This window comes from Podarcis cretensis (assembly GCF_951804945.1).
Source record: "Podarcis cretensis genome assembly, chromosome: 13".
Classification (NCBI taxonomy): domain Eukaryota; kingdom Metazoa; phylum Chordata; class Lepidosauria; order Squamata; family Lacertidae; genus Podarcis; species Podarcis cretensis.
This window is the reverse complement of record NC_137182.1, coordinates 54720980-54738248: the sequence shown is the minus strand read 5'-3', so window position 1 is coordinate 54738248 and position 17269 is coordinate 54720980. Positions and strand designations below refer to the sequence as shown.

At 48.4% G+C, this 17269-nt stretch overlaps 1 protein-coding gene across 1 annotated transcript; it reads right to left on the bottom strand.

The window, feature by feature from the left end:
* Positions 1-5906: 5906 nt before the first annotated feature.
* On the bottom strand, positions 5907-16850 carry MPDU1 (mannose-P-dolichol utilization defect 1). The gene is given in 8 exon segments (XM_079952148.1): positions 5907-6382; positions 7143-7253; positions 9310-9428; positions 12610-12695; positions 14806-14938; positions 15899-15964; positions 16690-16798; positions 16800-16850. Coding segments are annotated over 8 exon segments (780 nt in total). The 5' UTR covers positions 16836-16850; the 3' UTR covers positions 5907-6262.
* Between the last annotated feature and the right edge of the window lie 419 nt (positions 16851-17269).

Genomic DNA, 17269 nt, shown 5'->3' with positions numbered 1-17269 from the left:
TTCATGGTTGCGAAGGAAGGGTCACAGGAAGCTCAGACATTGGCCCTGGGCCCTTCTGTATGCCAGGCAGACGCCCATGTGCTTCACATCTGCCTCTGCCTACCCACCCTGCCCAGGAAAAGGGGATTACACAAAACAAATACCATGAAAACCCCTGAAACGAGAAGTAATCAACGAGAAATATTCTCTTCTAGAATTAAACTAAATAACAAAAATCAACAAGTTTAAGGGAAAAATTGGAAAAACCTAGATTAACACCAGCAGTAACTTCTAGACCAAAGGAGCGTTTGAGCCCTGTTTTTGAGTTTAAACAGCTTATTTTATATTCCTTTCTTTGAATTTATGCTATGTAGGTTTTTAAAACCTTTTTTGTAAAGGCAATACTGGAGTTTTCACAGCCGAGTCTTCAACTCATTACCACTGCTTGGTTTTCTTTAAATAGGGCTATGTCTAAAGCTTGCTATTTAGATTTTCAGACCTTTTTTGTAAACTCAGGGGAGCGTTTCAGCCCTGTTCTTGAGTTTAAAATCATTTAAGGTTTATGATTTCTCTGTTTCCTTCTGAGGAAACTGAATAGTTCAGTGAAACGAGGTTTGTACCCCCCGGCGTCCCGTTAAGGCTTTGTTCAGTTCTAGGTTTTTCTAATTTTTTACTTGCAACTTTTTTGATTTTTTTTTTATTTAGTTTAATTCTATAAGATAATATTTCCAGTCAATTACTTCTCGTTTCAGGGATTTTCTAATTTTTTCCTTAAACTATTTGATTTTTGTTATTTAGTTTAATTCTAGAAGATAATATTTCTAGTCGATTACTTCTCGTTTCAGGGATTTTAATGGCATTTCATTTGTTTTGTGTAATTTCTCTTTTCCGTGACTGTCTTTTCTTCTACAGGAAAAGGGGTTTGGCTGGGTCCCTCTGGCACAGCGCAGGCAACCCCTTGTGTACCCACCTCCCGCCAGTCTCTGGCGATGGGTGACTCACTTACTTCGTGCCGGGACAGGTGTGTGCCAAGGGTAGGGCAGGCTGCCACCCACAGGCCCGGGAACCGGAGCGAGCCCAGTTTTCGGGGGCAGCCCTGCTCCCCGCCCGCCCTTGAACATGTCCCTTCCAGCCCTGATCCAAAAAGGGCGAGCGGAATTGCTTAGATTGGCTTCCTTAGAAGGAAAGTTTGCAGCGCTTGGGGGCATCTCGGGTCAAGAGACAATATGGTCGACTTAAAAGCCACGCAATTCTCTACTGCGACTCCTGCATTACCGGCAGGGTCGAGATGGATGACCTTTGGGGGGCCCCTTCCAATCCGGATGCTGCTTCGAGTGAAAACGGTGCGTTTTTGTTTTTCCCCCCAAAAGGCTTTTCTCAAATAAAAACGGCACACCAGTTCCCCTTCCTCCTCTCGAGGAGACTTATTGCAGGATGGGAAAAGGAACATCCCAAAACACGGTTCGAAATTCTCAAGGTGCCCGTCATATTTTGCCACCGGCGCTGGCCCAGTTGTGACTACGTGGGCAAGTTTAGAAACTAGCAATTAATGCACAGTTAATTCCATTCCCACTGTGTGTCTGCTTCTTCTCCTTGCATACCAAGACGAGTGAATTGTTGGTCGCCTTTGAGGAAAAGCCGAAAGTGCATTTGAGTCTGGGTGCGGCGAGAAGTTTTTAAGTTTAGCACAGCTTTCCGGATATCGCTGTGCAATGGCTGCCTCCTTTCTGTGCTCCGAGGGCACCGGATTTTGCAAAGCTGGTTTCTTTACTGCCCACCTTTCAGAGGCTACGGCATTAAAACCACACGATTAAAAATTGGAGCGTAAAAATAAGCCGGGTCTGGAAAATAGAGCCTTTTGAGTGTCAAAAACTCCAACCCAGGGTAAACAGGTCTTTGGCACCCGGTGGAAGCTGTGTCAAGAATGCACCAGTTGCACCTCTGGTCTTTTAGGTTAGGGGCCACCACAGTAAAGGCCCTGTTCTACCCCTGGGCTTACCCCCATGTTCCCCGGAGCCCTCTCTGCTGATCTCAGCACAAACCCATTTAAAGGGACAGAAACAACCTCAAAAAATGGGAAAATGACACCAAAACAGCGTCCAGCGATCTCTTGTGCCTCTGTAACTGCGATCCCAGGAACACTCCTGGTTTTCAAAACTGTTTCCAGAGGTTGAGAGAGTCCTTGGCGGCTTTTTTCAAACGTTGTTCCCAATATAAGAAGACTTGAACGCTTGGTTTCTCGGAACGCAATCCCGCATTATAATTTATAGGGTTTCACAAATTTGAGCATCCTGAACCAGCTCGGCTATTTCGAAACAGGGGATTTATTATTTTATTTAATGGGTGTATATATATAAAACACAGAACAATTGAAACGAGGTGAGTGGGGTACATGAGAACTATAAACAGAAGCCCAGCCAGAAACCTGGCTGTTTTTGCTGCATTTTGGACCAACTGAAGTCCCGGGACAGTCTTCAAGGGGTGGCCCCAAGCAAGCTAGCATTGCAGTAGTCCAGCCCGGTGGTTGCCAGAGGCAGTTGCCAAGTCATTTTGGAGGGAGGGGGGCATCGGGGCAGCCTGTCTCCCTATAGATATTTTGGCTCCTAGCATCCTGGCTGCGCTGGCTATACCCGAGTGGGGTTTGTGGTCCCAAAACAGCAATTTAGGGAAAAGTGCTCCCCAGAGGCTGATGAATTGGGGTGGCAAGAGTGAGCCCCCGTCTTTCCACAATCCGAATTAAGTGATGGGCAATGGATCCTGCACAGCTGGAAACGCATCTTTTTACCTTAAATACATCTTAGTGTATGTTTGGTCTTTGTGGAAGCTGCCCGGGATGGCTGGGGAAACCCAGCCAGATGGGCAGGGTACAAATAATAAATTATTATTATTAAAGATCTATGTTGCTACAAGATGCAACGTGGGTCTCCAAGTAGCTTAAAAATCCCTTCGTAAGAGATTGAGATTCTCCTTTTGGCCAGGCTGCAGGATTAAAGTCACCTGTGATAAGGGCAGGTGGGCAGTTAATCAATGGAACTCCCTGCCACAGGAGGAAACAACGAGGGCTTAGAAGGATTCGACAAAACCGCTTCCAGTTGCCGTGATGGTTATACATTGCTCGAGTTGCGACGCTTCTGACTCCAGGAAACCCCAGGAGGGGAGAGCGGCTCTCGTACTTGCTCGTGGGCATCCCTTAGGGCCACCTGGTCAGCCCCTGTGAAAACAGGTCGCTTGACTGGATGGGCCATTGGGTTCGATCCGAGCTCTTAAATTAGCATGGAGACTCCAGCTCCAAAGACAGTCTACCTAGATTCTTAGGTAGGGCACAGCAAACTTTTTCAGCAGGAGGCCGGTCCACTGTCCCTCGGACCTTGTGGGGGGCCGGACTTTATTTTTGGGGGGGAAATGAACGAATTCCTATGCCCCACAAATAACCCAGGGATGCATGGTAAATAAAAGCACACATTCTACCCATGTGAAAACACACTCGTCCGTGGGCCGGATTGAGAAGGCGATGGGACCTTAGTTTGCCTACCCATGTTTTGAGGGACATTTGGCCCCCTGTGACAACAGGGAGCTGGACTAGACAGGCCAGGGGGCCCGATCCACTGGGCTTTTATGTGTGCTGCTTTTGCAATCCAGGTAATCTCAGCCGCTTAGTTGCAGCGATGTTGTGATTCTAAAAGCAGTGGGGTGTGTGTGTGTGTGTGTGTGTGTGTGTGTGTGTGTGTGTGTGTAAAAGGGTGGGGCGGTGTGTGTGTGGGGAACACCCTTTGGCAAATGTTTAAACGCTATAACATCCCCCCCCCCACTGCACTCCAGGAAGACAGCTGCAGATCTCCTCTGACTCACCAGCTCTCCCTCCCTGAAGCAAAATCTCGCTAAGCTCCCCAATTAGGATGCCCTGCCCCGCCCTGCCTTGGCTGCCCCCCCTGCCCCCCCCCACCAGCATCACCCACAAACCAGAGAGAAAAACACCCATTTCCTCCCCCTGCAGGGCATCTGGTATTTTTGCAGGCTAGATTGAGCTGAGCTGGGTGAGAGAGAGACACAGCTGTGGGTTAAACCAGAGCCTAGGGCTTGCCGATCAGATCGGCAGATCGAATCCCTGTGACGGGGTGAGCTCCCGTTGCTCGGTCCCTGCTCCTGCCAACCTAGTAGTCCGAAAGCACGTCAAAGTGCAAGTAGATAAATAGGTACCGCTCTGGCGGGAAGGTAAACGGCGTTTCTGTGCGCTGCTCTGGTTCGCCAGAAGCGGCTTAGTCCTGCTGGCCACATGACCCAGAAGCTGTGCGCCGGCTCCCTCAGCCACTAAAGCGAGATGAGCGCCGCAACCCCAGAGTCGGCCACGACTGGACCTAATGGTCAGGGGTCCCTTTACCTTTACCTTTAATGTAATATACAATAACAATAATGTAATATAGGGACTCGGGTGGCACTGTGGTCTAAACCGCTGAGCCTAGTGCTTGCCAATTAGAAGGTTGGCGGTTCAAATCCCCGCTAGGGGGGAGCTCCTGTTGCTCGCTCCCTGCTCCTGCCCACCTGCCAGTTCAAAAGCACCCCAAAAAGTGCAAGTAGATAAATAGGTACCGCTCTGGCGGGAAGGTAAACGGCGTTTCCGTGCGCTGCTCTGGTTCGCCAGAAGCGGCTTAGTCCTGCTGGCCACATGACCTGGAAGCTGTACGCCGGCTCCCTCGGCCAGTAAAGCGAGATGAGCGCCGCAACCCCAGAGTCGGCCACGACTCAACCTAATTGACCCACCTGGATGGAGCAAACCCAAGAACTCCCTCTGCTGGCAGCGACGGGAAGTGGCTTTTATTCAGGGCACTGGCACCCACCTAGTTCAGTATTGTCTACACGGCAGGCAGCAGCCTCTCCCAACCCTACCCGGAGGCACCGTTAGGGATTGAACCTGCGACCTTCTGTATGCAAGGTGGGTCCTTTGGTTGTAGACCCCGGGGGTCGCCCAGCCCAGCCCCTTTCAATCCAGGAATCTCAGCTAAAGCATCCATGACAGATAGCCTTCAGACCTCTGCTTAAAAACCTGCAGGTAAGGAGAGACCACAACCTCCAGAGGGGGAATTCTTCCTGGTGTTTACTTGGTTCGAGTCCCGTTGTGCAGGGCAGGAGAAAGCAAGCATGCTCCCTGTTCCATGGGACAGCCCTTCAGATATTTGAAGATCTCTCCTCCCAGTCTCTTCTTTTCCAGGCTAAACATCCCCAACTCCTCATCAGGCATGGTTTCCAGACCCTTCATCCTCTTGGTTGCCCACCTTGGCACAATATCCTTCTCAAATTGCGGTGCCCAACACAGGGCTCCAGGTGTGGTCTGAGCATGGCAGGATAGAGTGGGACTGTAACTTCCTTTAGTGATGTATGGAAGTGAGAGCTGGACCACAAAGAAGGCTGATCGCTGAAGAATGGATGCTTTTGAATTCTGGTGCTGGAGGAGACTCTTGAGAGTCCCATGGACTGCAAGAAGATCAGACCTCTCCATTCTGAAGGAAATCAGCCCTGAGTGCTCACTGGAAGGACAGATCCTGAAGCTGAGGCTCCAAGACTTTGGCCACCTCATGAGAAGAGAAGACTCCCTGGAAAAGACCCTGATGTTGGGAAAGAAGGAGGGCGCAAGGAGAAGGGGACGACAGAGGACGAGATGGTGGGACAGTGTTCTCGAAGCTACCAGCATGAGTCTGACCAAACTGCGGGAGGCAGTGGAAGACAGGAGGGCCTGGCGTGCTCTGGTCCAGGGGGTCACAAAGAGGCGGACACGACTCAACAACTAAATAGCAACATGACGTCCCTTCATTGGGACACTAGACTTCTCTCGTCGCTGAGCTATGGCCAAATCTTCTAGCAAGAGAACCAAGATTCTAGTCCTCACCGTTCTGAGCGAAGGGCTGGATTAAAGAAGAACGCAGGATGCTGAATCAGGACATTCTCCCACCTGTATTTGGGTTACTGGGAGGAGTTTGGAGGCAGAACCCCATCCCCGGAATATACAATTATTCCTCATAGGCCTCTGAGCCTCACCCCACCTTGGCCCTGCTGGCGGGGTGGGGGAATCATAGCTGATTAAGAAAAGCAACCCCAGTTTCCAGCGTACAACGGCCACGAGATTCCCAGAGAAAAAGACTGCAACTGTCCCTTGGCTCAGAATGCAAAAAGAGAGAGAGAAAGAAAACTTCCTGGAAAATCGGCCCTTTTCCTGATATGTTTCTTGTCCAGGAGTGTGGTGGGGTGTGTGAAGGGGGGGCAGGAAGAGTCATGAACCCCTCCAGGACTCCTATTCCTTCTTGCGCTTGTCCACGGGGACGTTCCAGTAATAAATCAGCTGTCCCGTGATTATGCTGTTGCAGGATGAGGCCACGACGTAGGTGAGAGCCATGAGGGGGTCTCCCGTCTCCTGCAGGGTGGGGAGAGGGCAAATGAGGCACGTTTGTTGATTTTATTTGCACCCTAACTTCACCCCCGATGCCTGCCTGCCCAAGTTGGGATGCGAGGCGGCTTCCAGCATTTTTTAAATTAAAAAACAACAACATCTAGACCCCACCCATGCTCCACCGCAATGCAGAAAGCAGGGGGGGGGGTTGATTTCTTGCAAGCCCAATGCCTCCTTCCTTTACTTCGGGGCTGGGCTGCTAGCCTTTAATAATAATAATAATAATAATAATAATAATAATAATAATAATAATAATAATTTATTATTTATACCCTGCCCATCTGGCTGGGCTTCCCCAGCCACTCTGGGCGGCTTCCAGCAAAATATTAAAATACCGTAATGCATCAAACATTAAAAGCTTCCCTAAACAGGGCTGCCTTCAGATGTCTTCTAAAAGTCTGGTAGTTGTTGTTCTCTTTGACATCTGGTGGCAGGGTGTTCCACAGGGCGGGCGCCACCACCGAGAAGGCCCTCTGCCTGGTTCCCTGTAACTTGGCTTCTTGCAGTGAGGGAACCACCAGGAGGCCCTCGGTGCTGGACCTCAGTGTCTGGGCTGGACGATGGGGGTGGAGACACTCCTTCAGGTCTACTGGGCCTTTGAGGCCGTTTAGGGCTTTAGGGCTTTCAAGGTCAGCACCAACACTTTGAATTGTGCTCAGAAATGTACTTGAATGACCCCTTTCTGCCCTCCCCACCTGCCCCGGGCAGGTGAACCCCGGCCTACCTGGATGGAGGTGAAGATTCGGGCCAGAGAGCCCGCAAAAAGCAGGAAGGCTGTGACGGCGGAGAGCTGCCCGGTGTGGCCGTTGCGGTAGTTTGTGGCTGCTTGCAGGAGCTGTTGGGGGCACAGGGAAGAGGTGTGACGTTTTATTTATTTATTCAATTTATGCACTGCCCTATACCTGGAGGTCTCAGGGCACTTCACAACAAGAGAACATATAAAATCAAACCAAAAACAATAAACCGTTTTTTAAAACCCCCAAAAAGAACCAAATTCTGAAAGGGTGTTGGATGTCAAGAAGATCAACCAAAGGCCTGGTGAAAAAGGAACATTTTTGCCTGGTGCCTAAAGGTGTATAATGAAGGCGCCAGGCAAACGTCCCTGGGGAGAGCATTCCACAGATGGGGAGCCACTGCAGAAAAGGCCCCGTTCTCGTGTTGCCACCCTCTCGACCTCTCAAGGAGGAAAAACACAAAGAAAGGCGTCTGAAGGTGATCTTAGGGTCCGGGCCAGTTCATATGGAAAGAGGCGGTTCTTGAGGTATTGCGGTCCTGAGCCATTTAAGGCTTCATAGGTCAAAACCAGCACTTTGAATTGGGCCTGGAAACATCCTGGGAGCCAATTCAGATCTCTCATGACCGGTGTTATGTGGTCCCCGCGGCCGCTCCCAGTCCCCAGTCTAGCTGCCGCATCCTGGATTAATTGCAGTTTCCGGGTCACCTTCAAAGGTAGCCCCACGTAGAGCGCATGGCAGTAGTCCAAGCAGGAGATAAGCAGAGCATGCGCCACTCTGGTGAGACAGTCCGCGGGCAGATAGGGTCTCATCCTGCGTCCCAGATGGAGCTGATAAACAGCTGCCCTGGACACAGAACTGACCTGCACCTCCATGGACAGCAATGAGTCCAGAATGACTCCCAGGCTGCGCACCTGGTCCTTCAGGGGCACAGTTACCCAATTCAGGACCAGGGAGTCCCCCACACCTGCTCACCTCCTGTCCCCCCAAAACAGTACTTCTGTCTTGTCAGGATTCAACCTCAACCTGTTAGCCGCCATCCATCCTCCAACCGCCTCCAGATACTCACACAGGACTTTCACTGGTTCTGATTTGAAAGAGAGGTAGAGCTGGGTCTCATCCGCATATTGATGGACACCCAGCCCAAACCCCTGATGATCTCTGAGATCGGTGTGCTTGTGGGCAGCCATCTCCAGCACACACACCCCTTGCCTCTTAGCGACCCCCACCCCAGGACAATAGCACCCACTTTGCTCCCCAAAGGTAAAGGTAAAGGGACCCCTGACCATTAGGTCCACTCGTGGCTGACTCTGGGGTTGCGGCGCTCATCTCGCTTTATTGGCCCAGGGAGCCGGCGTACAGCTTCCGGGTCATGTGGCCAGCAGGACTAAGCCGCTTCTGGTGAACCAGAGCAGCGCACGGAAACGCCATTTACCTTCCCGTCGGAGCGGTACCTATCTATCTACTTGCACTTTGATGTGCTTTCGAACTGCTAGGTTGCAGGAGCAGGGACCAAGCAACGGGAGCTCACTCCGTCATTGCGGGGATTTGAACCGCCGAGCTTCTGATCGATTGGCAAGCCCTAGGCTCAGTGGTTTAACCCACAGCGCCACCTGCGTCCCTTGCAAATGGCTTTAGATACCTCTTAAAAAGGTAAAGGTAAAGGTAAAGGGACCCCTGACTGTTAAGTCCAGTCGTGGACGACTCTGGGTTTGTGGCGCTCATCTCGTTTTACTGGCCGAGGGACCCGTCGTACAGCTTCCGGGTCCTGTGGCCAGCAGGACTAAGCCGCTTCTGGCGAACCAGAGCAGCGCACGGAAACGCCGTTTACCTTCCCGCCGGAGCGGTACCTATTTATCTACTTGCACTTTGATGTGCTTTCGAACTGCTAGGTGGGCAGGAGCAGGGACCGAGGAATGGGAGCTCACCCCGTCATGGGGATTTGAACCGCCGACCTTCTGATCGGCAAGTCCTAGGCTCTGTGGTTTAACCCACAGTGCCACCCGCGTCCCTTTTGCTCCCAAAACAACAGCCTCTTCAGGCAGGTTGGCAGTCTTTAGAGGAACGAGAGGGATAAAGAGCGGTGCAGAGTTTGAGACTCAGGCAAGCCTATGGGGCAGTGTTTCTCTGATCCCCACACCCCCGGGTGCCCCTTACCCTGCTTGTTATGACGGCGGGCATGTTGAACGCCTGGAGCGCCGTCACGACACCCACGGGTGTAAGTGAGGAGAGCAGGAGGGCCAGGACTCCAAAGTAGGCGAGCAGGAAGGTCACACCTAGGGGTTGAAACAGAGATGCTATAGGGTCATATATGCACATGTGGTGGGAATGCACAGGATTAAAGAATTTTGGAATAACATCTACAATGAATTTAAAAAACTATTTAAGTTTTCATTTAAGAAAAAACTTGAAACTCTTCTCCTGGGAATCATGACAACAGAAATCAAAAAAGAAAATAGACCACTTTTTAGGTATACAACAGTAGCAGCCAGGATCTTAATCGCGAGAAACTGGAAAAGTGACAAAACACCTACGATAAATGAGTGGCAGGTCCAAATGATAGAATATCTACAAATGGCTATGATGACAGGGAGAATTAGAGGGTATCCAAAACAGAAAGAATGGAAAATCTTTAAAGAATATTTGGGAAAGTATTACAATAACAAATATCTCCTGGCAGAAACAGAATGAACCTTGTAAAACAACAAATATAATGTTTTTTGATCTCTGACGAAAACAAAGAAAGAAATATCATAACTTGGAACTGTGTGTGAAAAAATTGTAGAAATAATAATACAATGAGTCTAATCGGAAGTTAAACATGTTTGTCTTGCTTTGTATTTTTCTTCCTTCCTTCCTTCCTTCCTTCCTTCCTTCCTCCCCCCTTCACTTCACTCCCACCCCTTCCTCTTCTCTTTCTTTTTTCCTTTTTGTGTTTCCTTTCTTTGTCTTCCCCCTTTTGATACGTTAAGAAAAAGATAGAGAGAGAAAAGTGTATTATGAAAACCTCAGTAAGTTAAAAGTGATGTTGTATAATTTCTATATTAGTATTTATAAAATGTTAAAATTGGTTAATTGTAATGATTTGATGTTACAACTACTGTGATTTCTCTCCCCCCCCCCCTTTGTTATTGTTGAACTCTAAATAAAGTTTTATTCTGTTTAAAAAAAAGAAGAAAAGAAACAGAGGGGTTCGTGTCAGAAAGGCAGCCCCGCAACCTGGCTTAAGAATATAAGGAGGGCTCTGCAGGATCAGACCAGTGGTTCATCTGGTCTGGCATCCTGTTCTCACAGGGGTCCTCCAGATGCCTATTATTGTGGAAGCAGAGCAGAGCCATTCTGACTAGCAGCTCTCAATAAGTTGCAAAGAGCCCTCTTTGTGTTGCAAAGAGAACGCCAGCAATGTCGGCAGATGAAGGTGATGGAATACATGGAACTGGCTGAGATGACTGGCAGAATCCGGGACCAAGGAGAAGAGTTGGTGGAAGAAGATTGGAAAAAATTTAGAGTTTATCTTCAAAAATATTGTAAAATTAAAGACTGTTAGAAAGATGTTGGGAAAAGAAAATTATGTGGTTTTAGCAGAAAAGATATAAAGGATTAAGTGAAAATGAATTGTTGAAAGAGAGAATGTAAAATTACAATATGTTAAGATAAATTATTAGGATAAAAACAAAGTTGGAAGGATTTGCTGGAATATCTAATTGAATTAGAATACAAAAATGGGAGGCGTGAGGAAGTCAAGGAAATAAGTGAATGTAAGAAAGTGAGTCAAAGGTTGGACTTGTCTTTTATCTTTTTTCTTTTTCTTTTTTGCTTATATGTACTGTTTTTTCTTTTCCTTCTTTGATTGTTTATTGTGTTTTGTATTTTTTGTAACCTTTAAAATTTTAATAAAAATTTATTATTAAAAAAAAAGAGAGAGAACGCCAGCAATGTCTAGGCAACACGATGACCATGTACATATGCAATAGACAATCTTTATACAATTCCTTCAAACCATATCAAGTACAAAATGAATTCTTTAGTCTCAAAGTCTCTGAAAATCTTCAAATGAAGCGAGGTATCAGACTTCATACGATGAGAGACAAGTTGTGAAGCTTTGTGTATTCAGCAAATATGATGTCCAACACTGAACAGTGATTCCAGATATTGACTACCGTTTCGTAGAATTATTTGTCAGCGTGGTGGGATGATATATAATTGCTTCATAAACTGAAAATAAAATTTTACAGACGATGACCTGCATGCACATATCACTTTACAAAAATTATGAACTCTAATACAAACAGCAATGAACTCTTTTTCATTACTGTTTGTATTATCGTTTACACTTTTTGTTTAGTTTATGAAGCGATTATATATCATTCCACCACGCCGATGAAGAATTCTACGAAACAGTGGTCTATATCTGGAATCACTGTGTTGGACATCACATTTGCTGAATACACAAAGCTTCACAGCTTGTCTTTCATCGTACAAAGTCTGGAACCTCGCTTCATTTAAAGATTTTCAGAGACTTTGAGACTAAAGATTTCATTTTGTACTTGATATGGTTTGAAGGAATTCTATAAAGATTGTCTATTGCGTGTGTACATGGTCATCGTGTTGCCTAGTAGCCATCGATAGCAGCCTCTCTTCCTAACTGGATTAGTCCAGTCCCCTTTTAAAGCCTTCCAAGTTGGTGGCCATCGCGGCTGCCTCCTGCAGCAAGGAGTTCCACAGTTTAAATATGTGCCGCACAAATAAAAGAAGATTTATTTGTCCTTTCAACATTCCAGCTTCTTGGGCGTCTACGGGCTTTGAGTGTTATGAGAGGGGGAGGAAAAGCTTTCTTAATGCCAGGCATAATTTTATAAAAATTCTATCGCATCGTCTCTCCCATCCAGCTTACGGAATCAAAACAAGGCACAAGGGGCTAAACGTACCAGCTACACATACAGCATGCATTTAGAATACCCGAAATTCCTGTGGATAGCTCAGCAGGGTCCACAGCGTTGGCCGAAGCGAGGCTCGGGTTCTCGTTGCGGCTCATGAACGGGAAGGAAGAAGGCAGCTTCGGGGTGCGGGAAGGGCCTAGCCGAAAGCCCAAAGCTTGGTCTGGTTAGGATCCAGGGCTGCTGAGCACCAGGGCTTAAGGGATGCAAAGTTTTGCCTTAGCCAAGTTTCCTGCCTCCGACAGGGGACAGCCAGATAACCCCCAAAGCCCACAGACGTTGCTGTGGTTCGCTGTCTCTGAACATGGAGTTTCTGCTTGGCTGTTTTGGCTAATAGCTCTTGAACGCAGGATAGCTCAGTTGGCGCTGCTGATAACGCCAAGGTTGCAGGTTCAATCCCTGCGTGGGACAGCTGCATATTCCTGCCTTGCAGGGGGTTCGACGAGATGACCCCAGGAACTATGATTCAATTAAACTATGATTCAATTAAATGTACTCTAGACTCTGGTTCCACACTCACCTCGTCCCGTGTGACCCCCAAAATGCTGGACCAGGAATCCGATGGCCACGGTTTGCAACATGAGGAAGAAAGCCTCACCCCAGGAACTGTTGTTTGGGTTGGGGGGAGGAAAGAGAGATAAAAAGAGAGATGTGTTAGGGGAGAAATCAAATCTTTTGATCCAAATTCTTTTTCCAGCTCCCTGTTACCTGCCTGGAATGGTTTGAAGCTCAACATCAAAAAAACTAAAATCATGGCCACTGAGCCCATCACCTCCTGGCAAATAGAAGGGGAAGAAATGGAGACAGTGAGAGATTTTACTTTCTTGGGCTCCATGATCACTGCAGATGGTGACAGCAGTCACAAAATTAAAAGACACCTGCTTCTTGGGAGGAAAGCAATGACAAACCTAGACAGCATCTTAAAAAGCAGAGACATCACCTTGCCAACAAAGGTCCGTATAGTTAAAGCTATGGTTTTCCCAGTAGTGATGTATGGAGGTGAGAGCAGGACCCTAAAGAAGGCTGATCACCGAAGAATGGATGCTTTTGAATTCTGGTGCTGGAGGAGACTCTTGAGAGTCCCATGGACTGCAAGAAGATCCAACCTCTCCATTCTGAAGGAAATCAGCCCTGAGTGCTCACTGGAAGGACAGATCCTGAAGCTGAGGCTCCAAGACTTTGGCCACCTCCTGAGAAGAGAAGACTCCCTGGAAAAGACCCTGATGTTGGCAAAGATGGAGGGCGCAAGGAGAAGGGGACGACAGAGGACGAGATGGTGGGACAGTGTTCTGGAAGCAACCAGCATGAGTCTGACCAAACTGCGGGAGGCAGTGGAAGACAGGAGTGCCTGGCGTGCTCTGGTCCAGGGGTCACGAAGAGTCGGACATGACTAAACGACTCAACAACAACAGTCTACCTCCTTCAAGGCATTGTTTTCCTTCCACCACCAACAGCAAAGAGGAGCAAAATGGGTGTGAGAGGATCAGAAACATGAGCACTGACAACGCCCCACCCTCCCCCAAAAAGGCAGGATTTGGGACTTCAGGAATCAGCCCGTACACCTTTAAAACTGCAACTCCGGGGATCGGTTGGCGATATCGTTCCGGCAAAGGATTAGACCTCTGCAGATCAGGTGGCTGTTAAGAGAACAGGAGGTGGCCACACGCTCCTGTGACTAGTGGGATTGTGCACGCGTGAAAACAAATGTTGGGATTCGAACTCGGCACCGCTGCCCGTCGAAAGGTCCGTGTGGAACTCAGGTTGTTGCTTAGCTTGAGAGGACTCCAAATTACCTAGCAGCAAGACACAGATAACTCACTTCCAGAAATGGCCCAGAAATGGAAACAAGAGGAAATACCAACGATAGAAGATTGGAGATCGAAACTGACGGACTATGCAGAATTGGACAAGCTAACTGGGAAACTCAGATATCTTAAAGACCAAAAGTTCATCGAAGACTGGGGGAAATTTGTAGAATATCTGAAAAATATATGTGATATGCAAACAAGGTTAGTGGGATTTAAAGAAGCATTGTGAAATCTAAGAGGTATTGTCAAAACAATAGATGTGGGAGGGAAGACTAAAGGAGAAGGAATGTGTAACTAAGAGGTACAGATGGATGATTGTCAGAGAAGCTGAAGGAAGTTCGAAAAGAGAGAATTTGTTTGTTAAAATTGGATAAAATTGTTTATTTGTGTTGTAAAACAATAAAAAATTATTATTAAAAAAAAAATAACTCACTTCCTGATAGCTGCCCGTTTCAGTCGTGGCTGAAGGATGGGGAATGATGTTTCTATGTTCTCTATTATGAACTGGTTTTGTTAAAAAAAAAAACCTTATATACAGCAACGAAGGAGAAACTGACTCATCGGTTCTCAGAGGGGAAGCAGACTCATTGGACTTTGTGGCTGTCTGGTGGGTTTTCAATCACCGCTATAGAAATAATAATAATAATAATAATAATAATAATAATAATAATAATAATAATTTATTATTTATATCCCGCCTATCTGGCTGGGCCTTCCCAGCCACTCTGGGCAGCTTCCATAGAAACCAAAAATACACTAAAATATCACAGATTAAAAACTTCCCTGAACAGGGCTGCCTTAAGATGTCTTCTGAATGTCAGGTAGTTATTTATCGCTTTGACATCTGCTGGAAGGGCATTCCACAGGGTGGGCGCCACTACCGAGAAGGCCTTGGACGCTGCCCATACCTGAACGGAAAAGCGTTGGCGATGCTGTAGGCCATGGTGCCAGTGATTGCAAGCAGCTCCAGGAGGATGGAATGGAAGCTCAGCCCCTCAGCGCTCTTGGCCCCCAGGATCTTGAAGATCTGGGGCAGCTTCACTGCAGAAAGAGGGAAGAAGAAGTAGTCAGAGTCCCGCTCTATTCTGCCTCGGTCAGACCTGTGTCCAATTCTGGGTGCCATAATTTAAGAAGGATATTGAGAAGTGGGAGGTGTTTAGGCCAGGAAAGAGGAGACAGAGAGGGTTTGGTGTGTGTGCGTGTTATTGGGTTGTTGTTTTTATTTTTGTTATATATATATATGTGTGTGTGTCTGTGTGTATATAAAATATTGCGGTTTTTATGTTGATCTTGTTCTGTGAACCACCCTGAGACCTCCGGGTATAGGGCAGTATATAAATTCTATCTATCTGTCTATCTGTCTGTCTATCTACCTACCTATCTCACCTCTCAGTCTTCTTTTATTGTTATTCTCAGTATTATTATTATAAGTACTATGTATTAAATTTAATGGGGTTTTTCTTACCAAAGTCAAAACGATACACACACACACACAAATATATATATATATATATATTCCGTAGAGAATACACATGCACAAAACCAAACAGAAAAACCTTTTTAAAAAACCTTATAAAGGTAAAGGTAAAGGTACCCCTGCCCGTACGGGCCAGTCTTGACAGACTCTGGGGTTGTGCGCCCATCTCACTTAAGAGGCCAGGGGCCAGCGCTGTCCGGAGACACTTCCGGGTCACGTGGCCAGCGTGACATCGCTGCTCTGGCGAGCCAGAGCCGCACACGGAAACGCCGTTTACCTTCCCGCTGGTAAGCGGTCCCTATTTATCTACTTGCACCCGGAGGTGCTTTCGAACTGCTAGGTTGGCAGGCGCTGGGACCGAGCAGCGGGAGCGCACCCCGCCGCAGGGATTCGAACCGCCGACCTTTCGATCGGCAAGCCCTAGGCGCTGAGGCTTTAACCCACAGCGCCACCTGCGTCCCCAAAAACCTTATAGTTTATATTAAAAGTCAGATTATTGGACTGGGAAGTCCCGGTGTCCGTACCCATGAGGGAACCAGCCACGATGGCGAATCCGAGGCCCTTGCTGATGAAGATTTTGAGGCATGGAACTGAAGGAACAGGGGGAGAGAGACAAAAGGATACAAAACACAATTAATTGCTAACAGTGATGCTTTTTTCTTTTACAATACTCCTGTGATGTGGGACATAAATTCCACTTTATGCACTTAGCAGAAAGCTCCATGAGAGAGCAGCAGCAGCAGCAGCAGCATCAGCCTTGCTTTCTGCATGGCAGGCAGACATTCCACCGGTGAGGTTTCCCTCATCACTTCACCTGCTAGAAGTCTACCTGACAGGCGCCTAGCCAATGACAGCCCTGCTTGAGGGGAAAGGGGCGGGGCTTAAAAGATCCTCGGCTGCCATATGAACTTGGTGCCCAAAACCAACATGGCGCCGAGAGCCTTCACTGTGCTTCGTCCACGACTCTTTTTAGGAGACGATGGATAGCATCTTCATATTTTTTTAAAAAAATAAGCTTTTCTCCCCAAAAAGGATAGTTTTATTTGTAATTCTAGGGCTAAATGTTAAGAAAATTAAAAATCTCGTGGTACTTCCGCCCGGCTGCAAGGTGAGGGAAGAGAGGAGGCCCGGAAACGGAGCCCAATGCCACTTCCGCCCTCTACCAAAATGGCCACCGGGGTAAACTTTCGCCCTTCACCAAAATGGCGCCCAGTCGCCCCCCACAGGACACTTCCGCCAGGCCAGGCGTTGCTACGGCGGCGACGTGACGGGTCCCCGACAGGACAAAAAGGGCGTCGAAGAGCGCGCGACTCACTGTGCAAGAGGTTGAGGCTGAGGAAGAGCTCGTCGTAGCAGTTCTCCGGGAGGACGTGCGGGACCAGCAGGCCCTTCAGAGCCGTCGACGCCGCCATTTTGACGAAGGTGGGAGCAAATGAAGCTGGGCGAAACTTCCGCCTCCATAACCCCTACGCGCCGGGGAGCGAGTGAGAGAAACGCCTTTCCCTAGTGCGCATGCGCGGCGTCTCCCACCTGCCCGACGGCCATTTCAAGCTTGCCGACCAATGCGCAGGCGCGCGCGCGCCTCGTGCGGGCCGCCATTAAAAGATCTGCGCGTGCGCACGGCTGCGGCGGGCGCCTTAACACGCGCATGCGCATTCTCTCTGTGTGTGGTGTGGCTCCTCTGCGCATGCGCCGTTTTTAGCCTGGCATCCTTTGCCAGCGCCCTGAGCTGAGGTGCCGCTTTCCTATTGGCTGGGCAAACTTTGGTCAAGGGACAAAATGGCCGCCGCGCCTGGGCAGCCATCTTGCCCCCCAAGTGGCACCCCTGGCCCAGGGAGGGGCGAGGAGGCGCCCCAGCTGCTGCCCACCCTCAGCCGGGGCACTGTGGCCCTGTG